This window comes from Artemia sp. Qi Xiang Cuo, chromosome 18, assembly GCF_049724085.1.
Source record: "Artemia sp. Qi Xiang Cuo chromosome 18, ASM4972408v1, whole genome shotgun sequence".
NCBI classification, from domain to species: Eukaryota; Metazoa; Arthropoda; class Branchiopoda; order Anostraca; family Artemiidae; genus Artemia; species Artemia sp. Qi Xiang Cuo.
The window spans coordinates 23771928-23789967 of record NC_142811.1 but is presented as its reverse complement, the minus strand read 5'-3'; the positions used below and the strand labels follow the sequence as shown (position 1 = coordinate 23789967).

The following is an 18040-nucleotide window of genomic DNA, read 5'->3' as shown; positions in this document are numbered from 1 at the left end:
CCTACAAAATAAACGAGCCATTCCGTCACCATCAAGGAGGCACACTTGTGCCTCTATAAAGAGGCGACCCACCACAATGTTAAGCGATTTCAGGTCCTAGCGGTCACAGAGCGACAGCGGTGATCACATTTTGTAGCCCAAGCTCCAACTAAGAAACGTGCAAAATTTCACCCCCCTCCAACTTTATCTTCATGGGTAAAAGTGGGCCGGAAGTTTCGACCCTCCGACCACAGCCCCCCTTTAACGTTGTCCGATTGGGCTGAAATTTAGAGGTTAAGCTTTCCAAGGGCCCGGGAGCTTATCCTCGAAATTTCAGCTCAATCCGATCACTCCTTCCCTGTTTTTCAAAAAACAAATATAGCCACTTAAAGTTAATTTCTCTTTTTTTTTATCAGCCACGCCTACAGGCCACAGTTGGCAACAGATCCGGGTGAATGAGGACTCATTCGAAGTGGAATTCGACCTGTTAGGGCCTTTTGATATTTTCAGACCGAAAAAATTATCCCCCGAATTTACATTTACGAAAAACCTCGTTTTCCTATAAGAGCCCATGTTAATTTTTCCCACCACAGCCCCCCTTTAACATTGTCTGATCGGGCTGAAATCTAGAGGATAAGCTTTCCTGGGGCCTGGAGCTTATCATTAAAATTTCAGCTCAATCCGATCACTCCTTCCCTGTTTTCCAAAAACCAAATCTCAAGTTTTGTGGGGATTTGCTTGCGTCAAAATACATCGCACAGAATAAAAATAATGTAATGTCTCTGTGGTACAGTGGTCGCTATTCCTGACTGTCAGGCGGAAGATCCGAGTTAAATTCTCCGTCAGAGAAATTTGTTATATATTGAATTTAAAGTTTAAAAAAGAAACTCAGTTTCTTTTTTAAATCCAATCTATTAAATCCTTCGGCTCAACAGGTGTCTCCAGAAGAATATCACAGTCGGCCTTCAGGTTACAGGTAAGTCTCCACTGCTTTGATAACATGGGGCCTGGGGCGGCTGATAAAAATCTTACTGTTCATTTGATTTGAGTATTCAGGAATTAAAAGCCTTAACACAAGAATCTTCAAAAGCGGGGGGTTTGGGAGGCGGCAGCCCCCCATCTTTAACTCCTCAAAAGATCAGCTAACAGTTAGTCAAGCAATAATAAGTTATAAACTGTACAAAAACGTGCAGAAATTATTTGAAAAAAACTACGTTTTCTAAACAGTTAAAGAGGCTGAGTCACAAGTTCGAACCTTAAAACGTACAAGGATTCGATGGTGCTGTGGGGGGGCTGCCGCCCCCAAAACCCCCGCTTCCGTATATGAAAGAGGCTGTGCCCTCCTCAACGCCTCGCTCTTTACGCTAAAGTTTTTATTGTTTAAAAAAGAGTTGTGAGAAAGTCAAACTTTAGCTTAAAGAGCGAGGCGTTGAGGAGGGCACAGCCCCTTTCATATACGGAAGCGGGGGTTTGGGGGCTGGCAGCCCCCCAACTGCACCTCCTAATCCCTGTACGTTTTAAGGTTCGAACTTGTGACTCAGCCTCTTTAAGCCTTTAGAAAACGTAGTTTTTTTCAAATAATTAGACAATGAGAGGATATCACACCAAAAACGATTTTTTAGCCATTCCTTGTAGAGATTTACTTGGTAAGGTGTGTAGAGCCTGTACACCACACCCTGTTTTGTCTATTTGGGATAAAAGGATTAGGTGCCAAAGCCACCCACAGGTGATCACTCATTCCTAATGGGGGTAATGTAACTGGGGTATTGTAATATTCCGGATAGTTGCTAAAGATGAGATCTAAATATGGTTACCTCTTGCTGGCACATTAACAGTCTGCTCAAGTGACAGTTAATTGCTTATCCATTTGGGATCCAAGTCATTAAACTCGCCAAACATTATGATACCAGCGTTAGGACACAAGGATCGTACATTCTCAGTGCAATTCAGTAAGTAGTTCACAAGGTCTTTACGATAAGGGCCACGGGGTGGATAATAAACAACACATATCACCAGTGATGCCACTTCCTTAGGTAGCCTCTTAAGCCTGCACCACAACCATAATACTTCAAAACCGTGTTTATTTGGTATATTGCTGAAATTGAGAACTCCATTTTTTATAGATAATCGACAAATAATACCAACACCACCACCATGTGTTACTGTAATGTCATTGGGTGTCATTCTTGGTTTGAAATAGGTATCATATCCATCAAATGCAACATACTTTTCAGTCGCGGACCACAATTCATAGATACAAGCAATATCAATAAGTTCATTTCTCAAGCATAGTTCGACCTCTTCTATTTTGTTCATTAGTGAATTTGACACTAGCATTCTTGGAAATGAATAGGGATGAATTAAGTGCTTTACGCTGCGGTCTCGAATTTCTGAATGGGTTTCAAGTTGGGAAACTCGGAAAGCATGGTTTGAAGGGTGGGTAAATCTTTGATTTCTTTAAAATTCCAACCCAGTTGGTTGTTTGGACCGGGCAGATTGGCAGAAGGCCGGCTAATGTTGGTTCTTGCCAATTTGGCCAGGGTTTCAGGGGGGGGGGGGGGTATGACAAAGGAGAGATGTGCATTGACTTATTCAAGACAGGCTGCATAAGATTCAGGCTCATAAGAGGGACTGGATATGACTGTTTTTGGCGGTCCTGCATCAACAGGGGTGCATTTTTTCGCTCCCCGTTTTTGGACTTCGCAATTCAGTCTTCGAAAGTAGCTTACTGCTTCTGTGGAAAGTGAGATGCACATTAAGACAACAGTTCATGAAACAAAAGCCATGAGCAAACTTTTTACACAGAGATCTGTGTGGCAGAAGACAACACTCGTCATGGCAGCCGCATTTAAAAAAAAAACACGCAAACATGGAGAAACGTGCAATTCTCCGCCTTTCTGCAGCCTCCATTTATGTGAAATCGACAAACACGTCGGTCGGAGGGACCATCGGGTGTATGAGTCTCTCCATCTGTATGAAGGGACTGAGGATACTCTAGTTCAGTCTGAGTGGCTTGACTGATAACAAAGCTACTGCATTGAACAGATACATCAGTACTGGGACATTTTGAGCCGGTCTTAAAGCACTTTTCACAGATAAAAAGAAAGAATCGCCCCGATGGCTTCTGAAGAGCAAGAAATATGTCTGCATCAATTGCAGCACATGACGCATACATGAGTTGTAAGTATTGAAAACAATCAAACGAGGGGCTGTATTTTGTCGTTTCGTCACATATGAAACAGCTCAGATCAGAACCTGAGCAGTCATTTCTTTCCAACGCTAAATTTTCTCTACGGCAGCCATAAGTTTCAGTGCTACGCCAGGAGCTGCTGGTAGTTTCGTCAACATGTTCTAACTCGAGAAAATAGCATTCGTTTTAAATTTATCGTTACCCCTTAACTCTTAGAATGCTAATATCTCGTTACAAAACCCCCCTCATATAACAATGCCAATCCTCACATTCAGAAGGGCTCATATTTGTACATAATATAAAACATCCGAAAATTAAATGTTATTTACCTTTTTGAATATTATTTATAAAGCTTGAAATCAATTTTGTTTCATCACGCCTATGTCAGGTAAACTAAAGTCTAGTCTTCATTTTGTATGTTTGGCTAAACGTAGAAATACTAATTTCATATGAAAGGGAGAATAATAAAATCTTTATAAAATAAATAAAATGTTTATAAAATAAATAAAATGTTTATAGAATAAAATAAAATGTTTTTATTTTAAATAATGTTAAAAATGAGGTTTAGCAAATCAATTTTTAATTAATCAGCTTGGTGTAAAAAAAACAAAACAAAAAAAACACGATTCATACTTCTGGTCCCACGAAAGGCTCTATGGCCTGTATACGTAGGAGGAACAAGTACACAAGTAAATCAACATTTATTACAAAATATTATTAAACATAATTGATATAGATATTAAAAAATGTTTCAAAATTCCATTGAAGGTACCAAACGAGTGGCATTCTCGAGCTGACTCAGGTATGAAGTAAAGGTACTAATCAAAATAAAACTTCACAGATGCAGTAAATAAAATGTTAATGTTCCGTGAATTGCAGAGATGATGCATAGACCAATCAGAGACGAACAACGGAGTACAGCTTTTTAAGATTTTTTATGCTGCAAACTCTTTTTGCTGGTACCAAAAGCATACCCCAGTATATTTAATTTCATCTCAATGAGACTTAATCGTTGCCCCCAAACTCTTAGAATACTAACATCTTGTTACAAAAACCCTTTATATAATGATGTCAATTCTTACCTTCAGAAGGGCTCTCAAATCCTTTGTACACGTACTTCATTAGTATTTCAAGACCCTCCTTATCCAATGATCCCAGAAATTCGTCAAGTTGGCTTATTTTTATGCTTAATATGGCTCGTAATGCCAGACCGTACATTACATCCTAAATCAGGAATCAGACATTAATTATGCTTAATGGTTTTAATTTTACAGGTATTCTAATAGGTGGAGTATACTCTTGTGTTTGTTGCTATATAATCTATTTTTATGTTGTTTTATAATTTCTGAAAGGATAATTACTAAGCAATTAGTCACTGAATGACTGTATTACTTTTTTTTAAATATTGTACAATTGAACAAGATTGCTATTCCTCCAAGTTTTACTCTATTGCGCGTTTCTATTCCTTTTATTCGGGTTTTATTATGTTACAATTTAAATTGTCCAGCTATTTTCTGACGAATATCCAATTTCGTTTCTATTAAACATTATTGCTAAAAAAAAAAAAAAAAAAAAAAAAAAAAAAAAAAAAAAAAAAAAAATTCTAAAATACATTGACTATCCCCCATCCCTACCCCCGTGGGGGCTAATTCTTTCATAAATCTGTTTGGTTTCAAAAGTGTCTATAAACACAAACCCACTTTTAAAAAAAATCTAGAATTTAAGATTATTTTTAAAACCTCAATATCCAGCAGAAACGTATCTTGGGTGAAACTCTTCAAGCATTAGCTTTCTTCAAATAATGAGCTAAAATGGAAATATCTTCTAAAAAGCTATCCAATGTTACATATGCTAGTTTGTATAGAAAATAAGCCAAAATCCTTAAGTTTTAGGAGAGCGGTTGTACCACAACATCAATTGGGAGGATACAAAAAATAGAAAGACATTACTAATAAACCCAAAATATTATGAAAAGATTGTGTTTGCAGAAGAAAACACCAGCAATAGGTTTATAATAAGATGTTTTAAAACAACACAAACGCAAAAGTGGATGTTTTGAAGCTTTTTCAATTGTTGTCTATGATTGAAAAATATTTTCTCCACAATCTGGTTTCCTTGGGAAGAAGTTTTCAAAACATTTTAATCTGCTGAATACTTTAGGATCAAAATATGTGATCAGATAAATTTATTGTATAAATAATTTTAGTAGATAAATTAGTTTGTTGTATAAATTATGTCTAAAAATGTATATTTCCCTCTCTCCACTTTGAGTAGAGTAGAATATTTTGATTTACAACACATACACAAATAAATGTCACAAAACAGCGCACATGCCTGGTGGCATACTTTAGCGCTGAAAATATTGCCAACAAAAATACACAGCCATCTCTTAACTAAATTTTACAACGACGAAAAAGAAAACCATAATAAACAAAATGCTTAGCTTGTCGCAAGATATTTCTTCAACAGTCTTAGAAAATGTCATTTGTTGCTGCATTCTCGAACTGATGCTAGAATTGAGTTCCAGATTTTTGGCCTAGTGTGACGGATGCTGAATCCCGCTCTGGATGTCGGGCGAATTTCTCACGAAGTCTGAACGATGCGTAGTAAGATAATTATGAAATTCGGAATTAGTTGGAAAAATGCCGGATAAATTTACAGGGAAATTACTATATAGATAATCGTGACAAATAATAGAGATAGAAATTAAATGAAGTTGATCCGAAGAATAAATTCCTGAAATCCCTTATAGGTGTCTAACTGAAGATATGCAATCAACATTAAGAAGAATCCTAATTGCTTTGTTCTAAAGTATTTGGAGAGCTTTGAAAACAGACGAAAAGGTAGATGCCCATCCCAAAATGCAATAGAGCAAACATGGGAGGACGAAAGAATAATAAGTAGATTTTAGGATAACTTTAGGAAAGAAATGACGAACGAGGAGTTAGCATGCCAATATTTAGGGTAGTTTTTAACGATAATGTTTTTACGTATTTATGAAACGACAAATTTTCATCTAAAATAATCCCAAGATATTTAAACTGATCTACCCGTTTTAATTCAAGACCATTCAAGAAAAGGGAGAAGCTGTCTGACACTACTGATCCAGTTCGCGAAAATAACATATATTGGCATTTTTTTCATTAAGAGCTAGTAAATTCCTTGAATACCAATCAGATACAGTTAGTAACGTACTTTCGAGTTCTGGAAAAGAACTGATAGGTCCCGGTGTGAAGCAAAAATTACTACATCATCAGTAATCATTATAATTTTACAAAGAGGCAAAACTTCTGACAAATCATTTATAAAAAGAAAAAATAGAATAAGCCCAAGGACAGAGCCCTGAGGCACTCCGTAATTAATCGGAAAAATTTCAGAAAGAAGTTTAGAAAGAAGCAACGAATGATTTACGGTGTCAAACGCCTTGGCAACATCAAGAAAAATCGCCAAACCGTATTGACCTTCATCTAATGAATCATTAATATTTTGTAAAAGCTCATGCATTGCCAGTTCAGTTGACTTTCCTTTTATAAAACCATATTGAGACGTATGTAAATTCTTACTATCAAATAAATATTTTTGTAACTGCCTATTTGCAATTTTTTGCAAAATTTTGCTGAAAATCGAAAGTAGAGAAATATCTCTATAATCTGAAGGGTCAGTTGAACTCCCAGCTCTAGGTATTGCTATACCATTTGCTTTTTTTAAAAGCTCAGGAAAAACCTTATGCATAAGTGATAGATTAAAAATATGTGCCAACAAAGGTGAAACGCTTGACGCTACTTGCTTTACGGAAATCCAAATTCGTCCTTAGAAAAACTCCTTTTAAGATTCAGACTAACTTTTTCAATCTCATGACGCACAATCTCAGAAAAAGAAAACGAATTTTTTACATGTTGCTCATTAACTGGAACAAAAGGGGAATTCAGTTGCATATTCATAGTCGATGCAAGTCTAGAACCAACATTACTGAAATAACCTCCAAAAGCATTTAAAATTTCATTCGTCTCTGTAACATTTTCAAATTTAAAATAAGGGAAATAACACTAGTACTTTTACGACTGTGAGGACTCAGTATCTTTTCATTTATCAATTGCCATGTGTTCCTCACATCTGATTTAAACACCAAAAATTTCTATTTAAAATATTTTCTCTTCCCATGTCTGATAATTGAGTTTAGCTTATTCCTATAAACGCTGATTTCTTCAAACGACTCAGGTCTCTGTAGTTTTAAATAATTCTTAAACTTTCTATTTTTATGTTTTAACGATGCAAAAATAATTTCAGTAATCCATGGGTAAAATTTCTGCGCCAACTTTCCATGCGAAACCCGTGATGAAGAAGCCCGATCCCGCAGTCGCATCATTTGATCAATAAAATCTGAAGACGCAGCATTTGCGTCATCTGAGCCATAAACCGAACTCCAATCATGGTCACCAATTAACTGACATAGGACTTTACAATAAATCCATGTATATGGTTTTTTTTAATTATCCATTGTTGAATCTCGATGTTGTTTATCACTATTATTTAAATTTAAAAGAACACTCACCGGAAAATGATCTGACATATCAGACAAATTTACTGACGATTTTTCAGCATCAAATAAAACTGGAGAGAAAAATATATTATCTAATAATGTAGCAGTGTTAGCTGTAACTCTTGTCGACAGAGAAATAGTTGGAAGAAAACTAGAACACAACATCATACTTAAAAAATCCTTATTATTTCCAACATCAAGATTCAAAAGATCAAAGTTAAAATCACCCGAAATAATAACCGGTTTTTCAACGCTTCCAGGTTTTTCAACAGCTGTTCAAAAACTTTAAAAAATCTTTTGGGTTACCCGACGAAGGTCGATAAACAGACCCGAAAATAAATGGATTACTGCCCAAAGGTACAACTTAAAAAAAAAATAGTCTCACATAACCCTTCATCAAATACAGACAAATCACTGAGAACTCTAGAAGACCAGTCATCACGAATATAAAGCATTTGAATTCCTCTCGCTTTCTGACACATTGTACGCGAAATACACTTCATCCCAGGCAGAACTAACATTGTAAGGGGTGTATTAGCAGACAAAAAAGTTTCGCAAACTCCAACAATGTCTATAGGACTAGATGCAAGCAACAGCTTGCAACCCCTGGGCATTTACATGTAACGATCGGATCGGAAAATCACAATTTTTTGATTTATCAGATAGTAAGTCGCCTGAAGAATAATCAAATTCAGGTAGATTATTTACAAAAGGCATATCTTTATCAGTTCCGGTAGCTGAATTTCGAATAACATCTAATTTCAAACGAGAATCAATAAAACACTGAAAACGATCCATAAGCCAAAAAAAAGAAAAGAAAAATTCACGCTTCTTAGTTTAAACAATAGGTTTATATGAAACATTGTGAATCTGAACTACGTCGGAAATCGTTTCACACAGAAGGATTTGCGAACCGCACTTGACATAAACCACACCTCGTAAAGTCCATACATTTTTCAATTCAAACTTATTGCGCGAAAGCTTGTAGATTTCTTGCCTTTCCCTGGTTAGAGCCCCATTTACATAGATTCGGGAACCTTTCAAATTCTTGCTATTGTGCAGGATCTCAACTGCAGATGTTTCAGTAAAAAAGGTAAGTTCAATCGGAGTTTTTATTTCCTAGGCAGCTCCCAAACGCCTTGCACCCTTGACAACGGAAATATCAAGATTGAGTCCCATTTCACTATTAAGTCGAACTAATACTTTCTCACCAAGGTGAGGAAAATCACGCGCGGGAGAGTCTATCCCAGATAAAATGACCTTAGTTAGAAGAGAAGACTGGTTTATATCATCCAGCTTAGTTTCAAGCTTTTGGAGCTTTGCGCCATTTTGAACAATTCTTGCTCACAAATCACCTAGTAATTTCTCAATCGGTTCGAATCTACCCTTAAATTACAGATCAATCGCCTCATAGACAGCTTGCATAACATTATCAAGAAAATCTGACTTAATCTGTGTCACCGAAGAACTCCCTAATCTACTACACTGGTCTTCCACTCTCCTACGAATTTCATCCTGTATGCCGTCATGAAGATTTACAATTTCTGACTGCATCAAGTTCACTGACTCAGATAAATCCCCGGCTAAACCTTCCGAGTCCTCAGTACTCAGCCTTGTCGCTCGCTGAAAATTTTTCTGTCATCTTTTAATGCTTCTTTATATTTCTCCGCGTACGCTCATACATTCTCTGATGTCACTATCTTAATTTCGTCAGTTCCGTAACAGCAAACTTCTTAATTACTTCCATCACCTTTGACAGGTATAACCCGCGGAATTTCGCATGGCCACAGCTTGTAATATTAAAATTGAGCAAACGCCCGGCTCCCCACTTGCATAGCTTCGGGAAATGACAAAATGCAAAAAGCAACATCTCTTTCGCTCAATACGTCCGCACACCTTGTGTGTATGAATGTCTAGCAGCGACTGATGACAGTAGGCGGGATCAAGAAAAGGTAGAGCTGAAAACAGCCAATATAAAATTTACCAAGTATCCAAGTTAAAATATCCAAAAAGTACAATATAACTCTCTTGTGTTAACTAGTTAGTAAAGAAGTTAGATAATTGTGGTATCCGTCGAAAATTTTTGGAACTTGTTAGATCATTCCTGAGTGAACGTATGCAGATTGTTCAAATCGAAAGTGAGACCTCTAGCCCGCAGAGAGTCAAGGCTGCCGTTCCTCAAGGGTCAGTTTTGGGACCTCTTTTATTTTCGATTTATATAAATGATATTTACCGGTGCATTGAAGATATAAATATTTCGGATAAAGGGGATCGCGGTAACAGAATTATAATTCCTAGTTTTGCTGACGATACACATTTTACAGTTGCTGCGAGGACAGAAAGAGAACTTCTACTAGTTCTGAAAAAGGGAATGGAACAAATAGAGAAATGAATGAGAGTTAATAAACTTAAATTAAACCATAAGAAAAGTCAATTTGTGATTTACGGGAGAAGTGTAAATTATTATCCCTGGATAGAGAAACTAGAACCTGATGGGAATGCTATAGAACGTGTCAGAGCAGTGAAGTTTCTTGGAGTGATAGTTGATGAGTGCTTGAGTTTCAAAGACCATATAAATCAAATTGCACCAAGAGTTGCCCGATATTTGGGAATTATAAGGAAGCTAAAGAGTACTTTCCCTAGACCGGTTCTCAGAATGCTTTATTTCTCCCTTATTCATCCGTATTTGATTTATTGTATATTGGCTTGGTCTTCAATGTTTGTGGATCGTCTATCGCAAATTAGAGCATTACAGAATAAAGCTGTAAGACTACTTGCTGGAGATGATAAGCGTTCCTCAGTTAAAGTAAGGTATGCTGAACTACACATTCTTCAATTATTCGTATTGATTAAGTTTTGTAAGGCTCTTTTTATGTTTAAACATCAGAATAAAATGCTACCAATTTGCTTTCAAGATTTTTTTCTGCCTGTTTCTAGTTTTCATTCTTATAGTTTAAGACTTTCGAATGAATTCAGACTACCTAAGCCTGTGACAACTAGGTCAATGTTTTGTATCCGCCATGTTAGCCCTCATGCTTGGAATAGTCTGCCAGAAGGGATAAAGAAGGTGACGGATGTTTCTGAATTTAGAAGTCTGTTAAACGAACATTGTTATAGGGTATAAGGGAGTGAGTGAGTCAGTTCTCCAGTCTCTTTTGCCTTTAGTTTGCTAATGTTTTTTTTTTTTTTTTTTTTTGTTTTTTGTTGATGGATTGAGAAGGACAAGAATAAATATGTTGAATATTGATAATTGATGAGATATTAAAGAGTAGGGGTGGTATAGTCGCTTATTAGTTATTTTTATGTGATAGTTTTTTTTTTTTTTTTTTTTTTTTTTTTTTTTTGTTTTTTTTTTTTAGGGCTAGTTGGGGTAGTGATCTCCTTTACAAGCTTAGCTTCTGGATTTTGTTATTTTTGGTTGATGAATCAACCCTTATTATTTATTTAAAAAAAAAAAAAAAAAAAGACTGAATGTAGACTGAAACAGAAAATCAAGCCAAAGGAGTACTTGATATATAACATTCTGAACAATTTTTTTCTTTCTTATTTTTCCAGAAAACTTGAAATCACTAATATCTTGATTTTGCATAAAATAATTTGAAATGTGGTCTGCAACCAAGGGCGTACCCAAGAATTTTGTTCAGGGAGGGGGGTTACAAAAAAAAACGCCAAATATTTCTTTATATGCATTTTTGTTACGTTTTTACGAGTCACGAAACGATTTCGGGGGAATGGGGTTCAAACTCGGTATCAACCCCCCTCCCCCTGGATACGGCCTTGACGCTAACTATGCAAATGGATCACAGCAAGGCCGTATCCAGGGGGGGGGGCGGGGGGTTACCCGGTTTGAGCCCCCTCCCCAAATTTTTGACCGAGTCGAAAATAAGTCAAAAATTAGTAAAACCTAGGTAAAAATCAGTAAAATTAGTCGAAAACTGAGTCAAAAATTAGTAACCCCCCCCCCCCCCGAAAAAAAAAATCCTGGATCCGCCCTAGGATCACTGTGTTGGGAATTCTTCTTACACTATATATCAAAGAGGTCTATTTAGACGATCTTATCAAAGCCAAATATCTCAAAAATATCTAATATGGACTGAACACTTAAGCCTATAATTCGATTTGGCTAAAATTTTGAGTAGAAGACTGACGAATAAAATTTGTTTGAATAAAAACTAGAAGAGGTTCATTTTTCATGGAAGGTTCTAATTAGATAAATAAATGAGCGTTAACCTAAAGATAATTAGTCAAAATACTACTATATTTGTATTCAGTTTTTTTTCTCTTTTTTTTACAGTGGGAGGCGACAGAAAAACTTTTTTCGCACTATCTGGATCTATCTGACATGCTATCTACACCTACCCTCCTTACGTTTATGCACCTCCTTTTTTCGGGTAGTAAAAACTGCTTTTTAACTCAACAAACAAAGTATTTTAGAAGGTTATGCAGCTTACATAAAAGGTGAGTTAAATTTTACCATTACATTTACTGGGACGGTTTGAATCATAAGTTTGCTTACAACTTAATCATTATGCAAATTCCTTGCAGTAAAAGCTTTTTATCAGTAAACTGACAGCAAGAATAGAACAGAGGTCCGAAAAAACGATACAAACAATTTAAGCCAAAAGACAGAATTCCAACCTGAGCCTGATTTCGCTTTCCACTGAGAGGAGCATTCTTGAGTATTAGCTTCAAAGCGTCGGTGTTCTTTCCTACCAAGAGAAAACAAGAATTAGCATATGAGTCAATTTAATGGGAGAAATTTTAGTTATTCTTTTTGAACAAAACTAAAATGATATCCCTGAAGCTCTTGACTGAAAAAATGTTGTATTTTCACATTCTATCACATTTCTGAGGGGATTGCTAACTTAAAAATATGTTTAATGAATGAAATCCTAATTCATACGAGTATTTCCCCTGTTTAACAATTATTTTTCCTGTTTAAACTTAGAAAATATAGAAAGAGTTTTTATTGTCAGCAAGGCCGTACACACAGAGGGGGGGGGGGGATAGGGGGGTTTCACCCCCCTCCCCGAAATATTTGTTTGACTCGTAAAAACGTAACAGAAATGGATATAAACAAATTTTTTATGGTTTTTTTGTGGTTTTTTGTGTAACCCCCCCCCCCCCCGAAAAAAAATCTTTGAGTAAAACCCCGTCCGAAAAATAATCCTGGGTACGGCCTAGGTTGTCAGTATAATGCATTTATTCCAATTTATTTGTTTCGTTGGAAATGATATCGAATTGCATGCTCACCATCTCTAAAACTAAAAAAAAGCATTGCACAAGTCTCTTTTTTCTGTTGCATAAGACAATCCTATACATATATGTATAGGAAAACAGTGCAAAGTACAATCATGCAGTGATCCCAGATAAGCACGAGGAAATGAGTCAGTCGTTTAAATTTATACTACAATTGATAACCAGATAAAACTATTTATTAATACAAGACTAAGGATATGCAGTTGCAATAAAATTGGTACACTCAATTTGAACGTGCAATCAGAATTGCTCCATTAATAACGATTTTTGCACACATTTTTTTCCAGATTTATTTGCTTTCAATTTGAGATTTGGTTATTTTTTATCTAAAAGAAATTCAATGGCTTAAAAAAGTTTTCTAGCTTACCTTTCTATGCTGAGTACAAAGATTTAATCAGATATTTTCCAGTAGTCAGGGTTATAACAGAATTTTTTTTTGGAGGGGGGGGGACTAACAACTCAGCAGCAAATTTTCAAAATCCTTGTCTAAAACTATGGGTGCTAGTGAAGATATGAAAAAATCTCTGAATTCAGTATACATAACTGCACTATAGAACTTTCCTTTATTAATCAAAGTAGCCTTTTTTTTAATTCAAAATGCGCTAAGTTTTCAAACAAATAATAATAAAATTGAGATACGATTAATCAAAACTGTAGCTAACGAAATAATTCTGACTACACTTCTTCCAAATATTCAACTTAAGCAGAAAAATAGCATTTACTATACCAGTTAAAACACTTTCCTGAAAGAAAAACTGTTATTGTTGTATTATGGCAACATACAAGTAATAAGAGAATCGTCAAAAAAATTTCTGTGGAACAGGGGGGTGTGCCTGCATGAGCCTTTCATTGATGAAAACAGATGCTTGACCATATATAAAAATGCTTTATATACAAAACGAACTTCGCAATTAAAAGATCGTACAGTACATCAACCAATTTTAAAATTCAAGTATTTAATGAATGAATGAGAACATACTAAACAAATGAATAAATGCATTGATAACGTGTCAAATTGTATAAAAGAAACACATAGAGGAAAACAAAAGAGAAGACAAAACATGACCCCCACAGAAAGTTCATAACAATGAAAAATACTTCATGGTGGGTAAAATGAGATGAAGATCCTCCAGAGCCATTGATGGCGCATAAGTTGTTGGTATAAATAGCAACAAAGACCATGCTGCCTTTCCATCATAAACGACAAACAACAAGTAGAACAACAGGGATTTGGTTTTTCGTAAGAAAATAGAATTCCAAACTTTAAATGAATATTTTGACCCTATGTCCAGGGGCCGTCCTCAGCATAACACAAAAATTCATTATTTGTTTGGTCATAATATTAATTTAAAGTATGGAATTACACTGTCTTTAAAAAAAAAAATCCTTGTTGCTCTACCTGTTCTTTGTTGTTAAGTTGTTGATAATTGTCATCATTCAGGTGCTAGGTCTTTTTTTATATGGACGGGTAGCAGGTCTATGGCCCAACGTTGTGGTAGCTGGGATTGGGCCCCAGGCCCAGTATTGCCTATCACAATACTCTACAAACAACTAACAAAAACAGTTGGAAACTCCTTTTGCAAGTATATTTTTTGAGTTAGCCATCAATTGTTAAATATAGATTAGTGATAGTGTGATTTCTTATCAGCTTTGTGTTCTAGGTCTAAGGTGGGAGACGGAGTCAACATCCGGAATAGCAAAAAAGAGGACAACTTTTTTTGTTATGTTTTTTTTCCAAAATAGTGAAAGATACAGAATATTGAAAGTTAGCAACAGAATTATATAGTTCTGCAACTGTGATGCAAAGTAAGTGTTGCCCAGTTTTGATGTACCTAAACAGTGCAGATGTGCCATTGAACATGCTCTAATAGCAAGTGACACGTGCAAGGAAGCAAACAGTAATATGTTTCTTAAATTTTAGTACAAAATGCCCCCCTTTAGGCCATCCTAATAGTCCTATCTGTGCAGGATTGAATCCTACAATTCTGAAGTCTGTGCAATCCTGTCAGATTTGTTCCTTGATAATTGTCTGGAGATCCCCTTTCCTTAAGGAAGATCCTCCAGCCTCCCTAAGGGTTTGACCATGTACCTATGCTGATCGCCATAAATATAAGTCAACATTATTACTAACAAAATCAAATTACCATTTCATGATGTGCAGTAGATATACATAAGTGGCTGAATCCTTCACACAAGGCAGGGCAATTTAAAAAAATATTTTACAAGCTATTTTCCCCCTAAAATTTTATCCGTTTATGCAAACACAGTTCTCAGACAAACTTTGCAAGGCTAGGTTCTTTTTAGCTCCTCTCTCCAACCCTTTTTCGCACAAAAATTGATGGCCACACATAGGATGTCAAGACTTTTGCATAATCTGTAATCAAAAGCTGGTTTTTGGGATGAATTTCTTTAAATAATATATTTTTTTTAGTTCCTTCTACCTAATGACAGTAGTTTCGAAATTTCTTCTGCTTGCCCAGGCTGTTGAGATACAGTTTGCAGTTCCTCTTCAAGGTAATTGTCTTCACAATATTTATCGACATCAAGTTTTCTGAATTCAGTATTCAATGTTGATTTTGCCATATTTTACTAGGAGTCCTGAAAAATTAAGATGACATGAAATAACAAGCATATCACTGAATTATTTTTTAAATACTGAAAATGTTGTTGAAAACATTGCTTTAGTTGATAACTGGGTTATCATTTAAGAGGAAAGCATGGAGATCATTCCCCCATCCAATTTAATCAAATAATTCATCAAATACAAACCAAAAAGGTTAGAATTTTATAAAAATGGAAAACAGATACTGTGTCAGGTAGGTCACAGGATTGTTTTAGTGGGGGGTGGGGGTGTTAAAGGTTCAAGAACAGGTTGCTCTCAAATCACTTTGACTCTTAAAAAGGGCTCTATAGCTTCCAATTTCAAACGAGACTCATCTGAATATTATATGACCACCCATTCCATAAGAACCTTGCATACCCCCAGGGAACAATTTAAGGCCCTTGTCCCAGGGCTCTGGGGTTGTGTCAACCTGGAGGCATTGATATATATTTTTTGAACTATTTTGAAAAAAATGGCAATTGCACAATTTCAATCAGATATTTTTAGTGAAAAGAAGGGTAGTTGGGGGGGGGGGGGCTAGTTGACCTTCATCACTTTTGGCTCTTAAAGGAGAACTAGAACTTCCAATTTCAACCAAATGAGTACCTCTAAAGTTTAAACAATCATCCCTTCATAAGAACCTTAAATGCCCCTGGGGCACAACTTACAACCATTGTCCCTAGGCTCTGGTAGTTTGTATCAATCCCAAAAAGCCTTGTTACATGATCTTTGGGCTATTTTGAATATAAGAACTGACTCAAAATTTCTATTGGATACATCTTGAGAAAACACAGTGTGTTTGTGCCTTGGGGAAAGGGGGAAGGGTAGCTCTGCTCTGATCACTTTGACTCTTAAAAAATGGCACTTGAACTTCTCATTACCAATCCATTGAGTCCCCTCTCAAGCATATAAGACCACCCTTTCTATAAAACCTTGTATGCCCCCCTGGCATAACTTAAAACCCTTGCCCTGAGAGCTGTGGGGGGGGGGGGGGTCTTCCTCATGAACATAATTTTCAGACCCTTCAACTACAATGAACAAAATTACTATCTCCAAGTTTTGATTGGAGGTGTTTCAGGAAATTATGGGTGGGAGGGGGGCTGGATGCTCTCAAATCACTTTTGACTCTTAAACAAGGCCCAATAACTTTCAATTTCAAAACAAATGAGCCCATCTGAAGTTTATACAACTGTCCATTCCATGAAAACCTTATATGCCTCAGGGCATAACTCACAACTCCATCCCTAGGTGCTGGGAAGTTCTGTCAACCACTAGAGGCATTGTTATATGTTTTTTGGACATTTGTGTTTGTTTTTGATTGCCAGGTATTTAGTTTACTATAGCCTGTTTTAACATAATAGCTTGGCAATACCTTCCTGGAGTATGTTTTTGGCCCAGGACTCATTGCTCAAAGTTTCATTTTCCTAACCTAACCCCTTTCCAAGATAGCCAAAGGTAGCTTGTCTAGAATTTCACCATTTTATTCACCTAGCCCAGTTGATTTTTAAGATAGCAAGAAGCCCCTCAACTAAATTTGTGGTATAAGCCTAGGAGCCACCATGCAAAAAGTGGGGTAGCAATGCTACTTGGCAGTTTTCAAATTTGTTGGCAGATTTTGTCTGAAAATATCATTTTTACAAATACAAATACTTTTTGTTCAAAGAAAAGCTGTCAAAACACAAAGTGTCAGCAGCTTTTGGAATTCTGCTACTGGCAGCTTTGGAACTTTTTCCATACCTGCCTAGGAGACCAACCATACATAAGGAAACATTTTAAGAAAACAGTTTTTACTTCACAATATGCAGAATAATCCTAATTAACAATTTTGCAGGGAAAGAGCCTTTATCTTCACATCTTTCACTGGTGTACAATTTTTGTTACAAATTTCTGAAAAATAAAAATGGATTTGACCACATTTTTCTGTTTTCAAATATTCTATATTTCTAATTAAACTCCATCAGTGCCATCTAATTATTTCTCACAAAAACATGTATATAGACAAATAGTGATAAATTAGGTTAGATGGCATGCGGCATTTGTTTATAAACACTTTTCAAGACTTAGAGAATAGACCCAAATACCCCCATTCTCAAGGGGTAGCCCAGAGGAACCCCTTGAAAATCTCAGCAACCTTATAAGAAAATCGAAATATATTTTCTTGTGATTATTATCGCTTCTAATCAGCAGTTGTACCAAACCTATCCTGCTCAAGTCATCCTCAGGGCTATACTGTGGTGTTTATCCTCCCCATCTTATAGTCCAGACGGTTTTATATCATATATTTTCCCTTCTTGTTTTATTGTTATATTTGTTTTTAAAGATTTTTCAAATAGGAATTGTTAATAAGCCCTCCAAAAAAAAACGTCCCCCCAGGTACCAAATCAAATTCAATAGTGAAAGATACCCATACTGGCTGGTCAAGCACATTATCTGAAAGTTCTAATGATAGCTCCAATTCGGAGAATAGGAC

The 18040-nt window shown here is 36.0% G+C and overlaps 1 protein-coding gene across 1 annotated transcript in view; it reads right to left on the bottom strand.

The window, feature by feature from the left end:
• Arpc5 (Actin-related protein 2/3 complex, subunit 5) overlaps positions 1 to 15566 on the bottom strand; it is a 29958-nt gene extending 14392 nt beyond the window's left edge. The window contains exons 1-3 of the mRNA XM_089104341.1: positions 15410 to 15566; positions 12348 to 12418; positions 4252 to 4393 (exon numbers count right to left, since the gene is read on the bottom strand). Of these exons, the coding sequence (XP_088960467.1) occupies positions 4252 to 4393; positions 12348 to 12418; positions 15410 to 15551 (355 nt within the window). The 5' untranslated portion in view covers positions 15552 to 15566. The remainder of the gene's footprint in view (positions 1 to 4251; positions 4394 to 12347; positions 12419 to 15409) is intronic.
• Positions 15567 to 18040: the final 2474 nt, after the last annotated feature.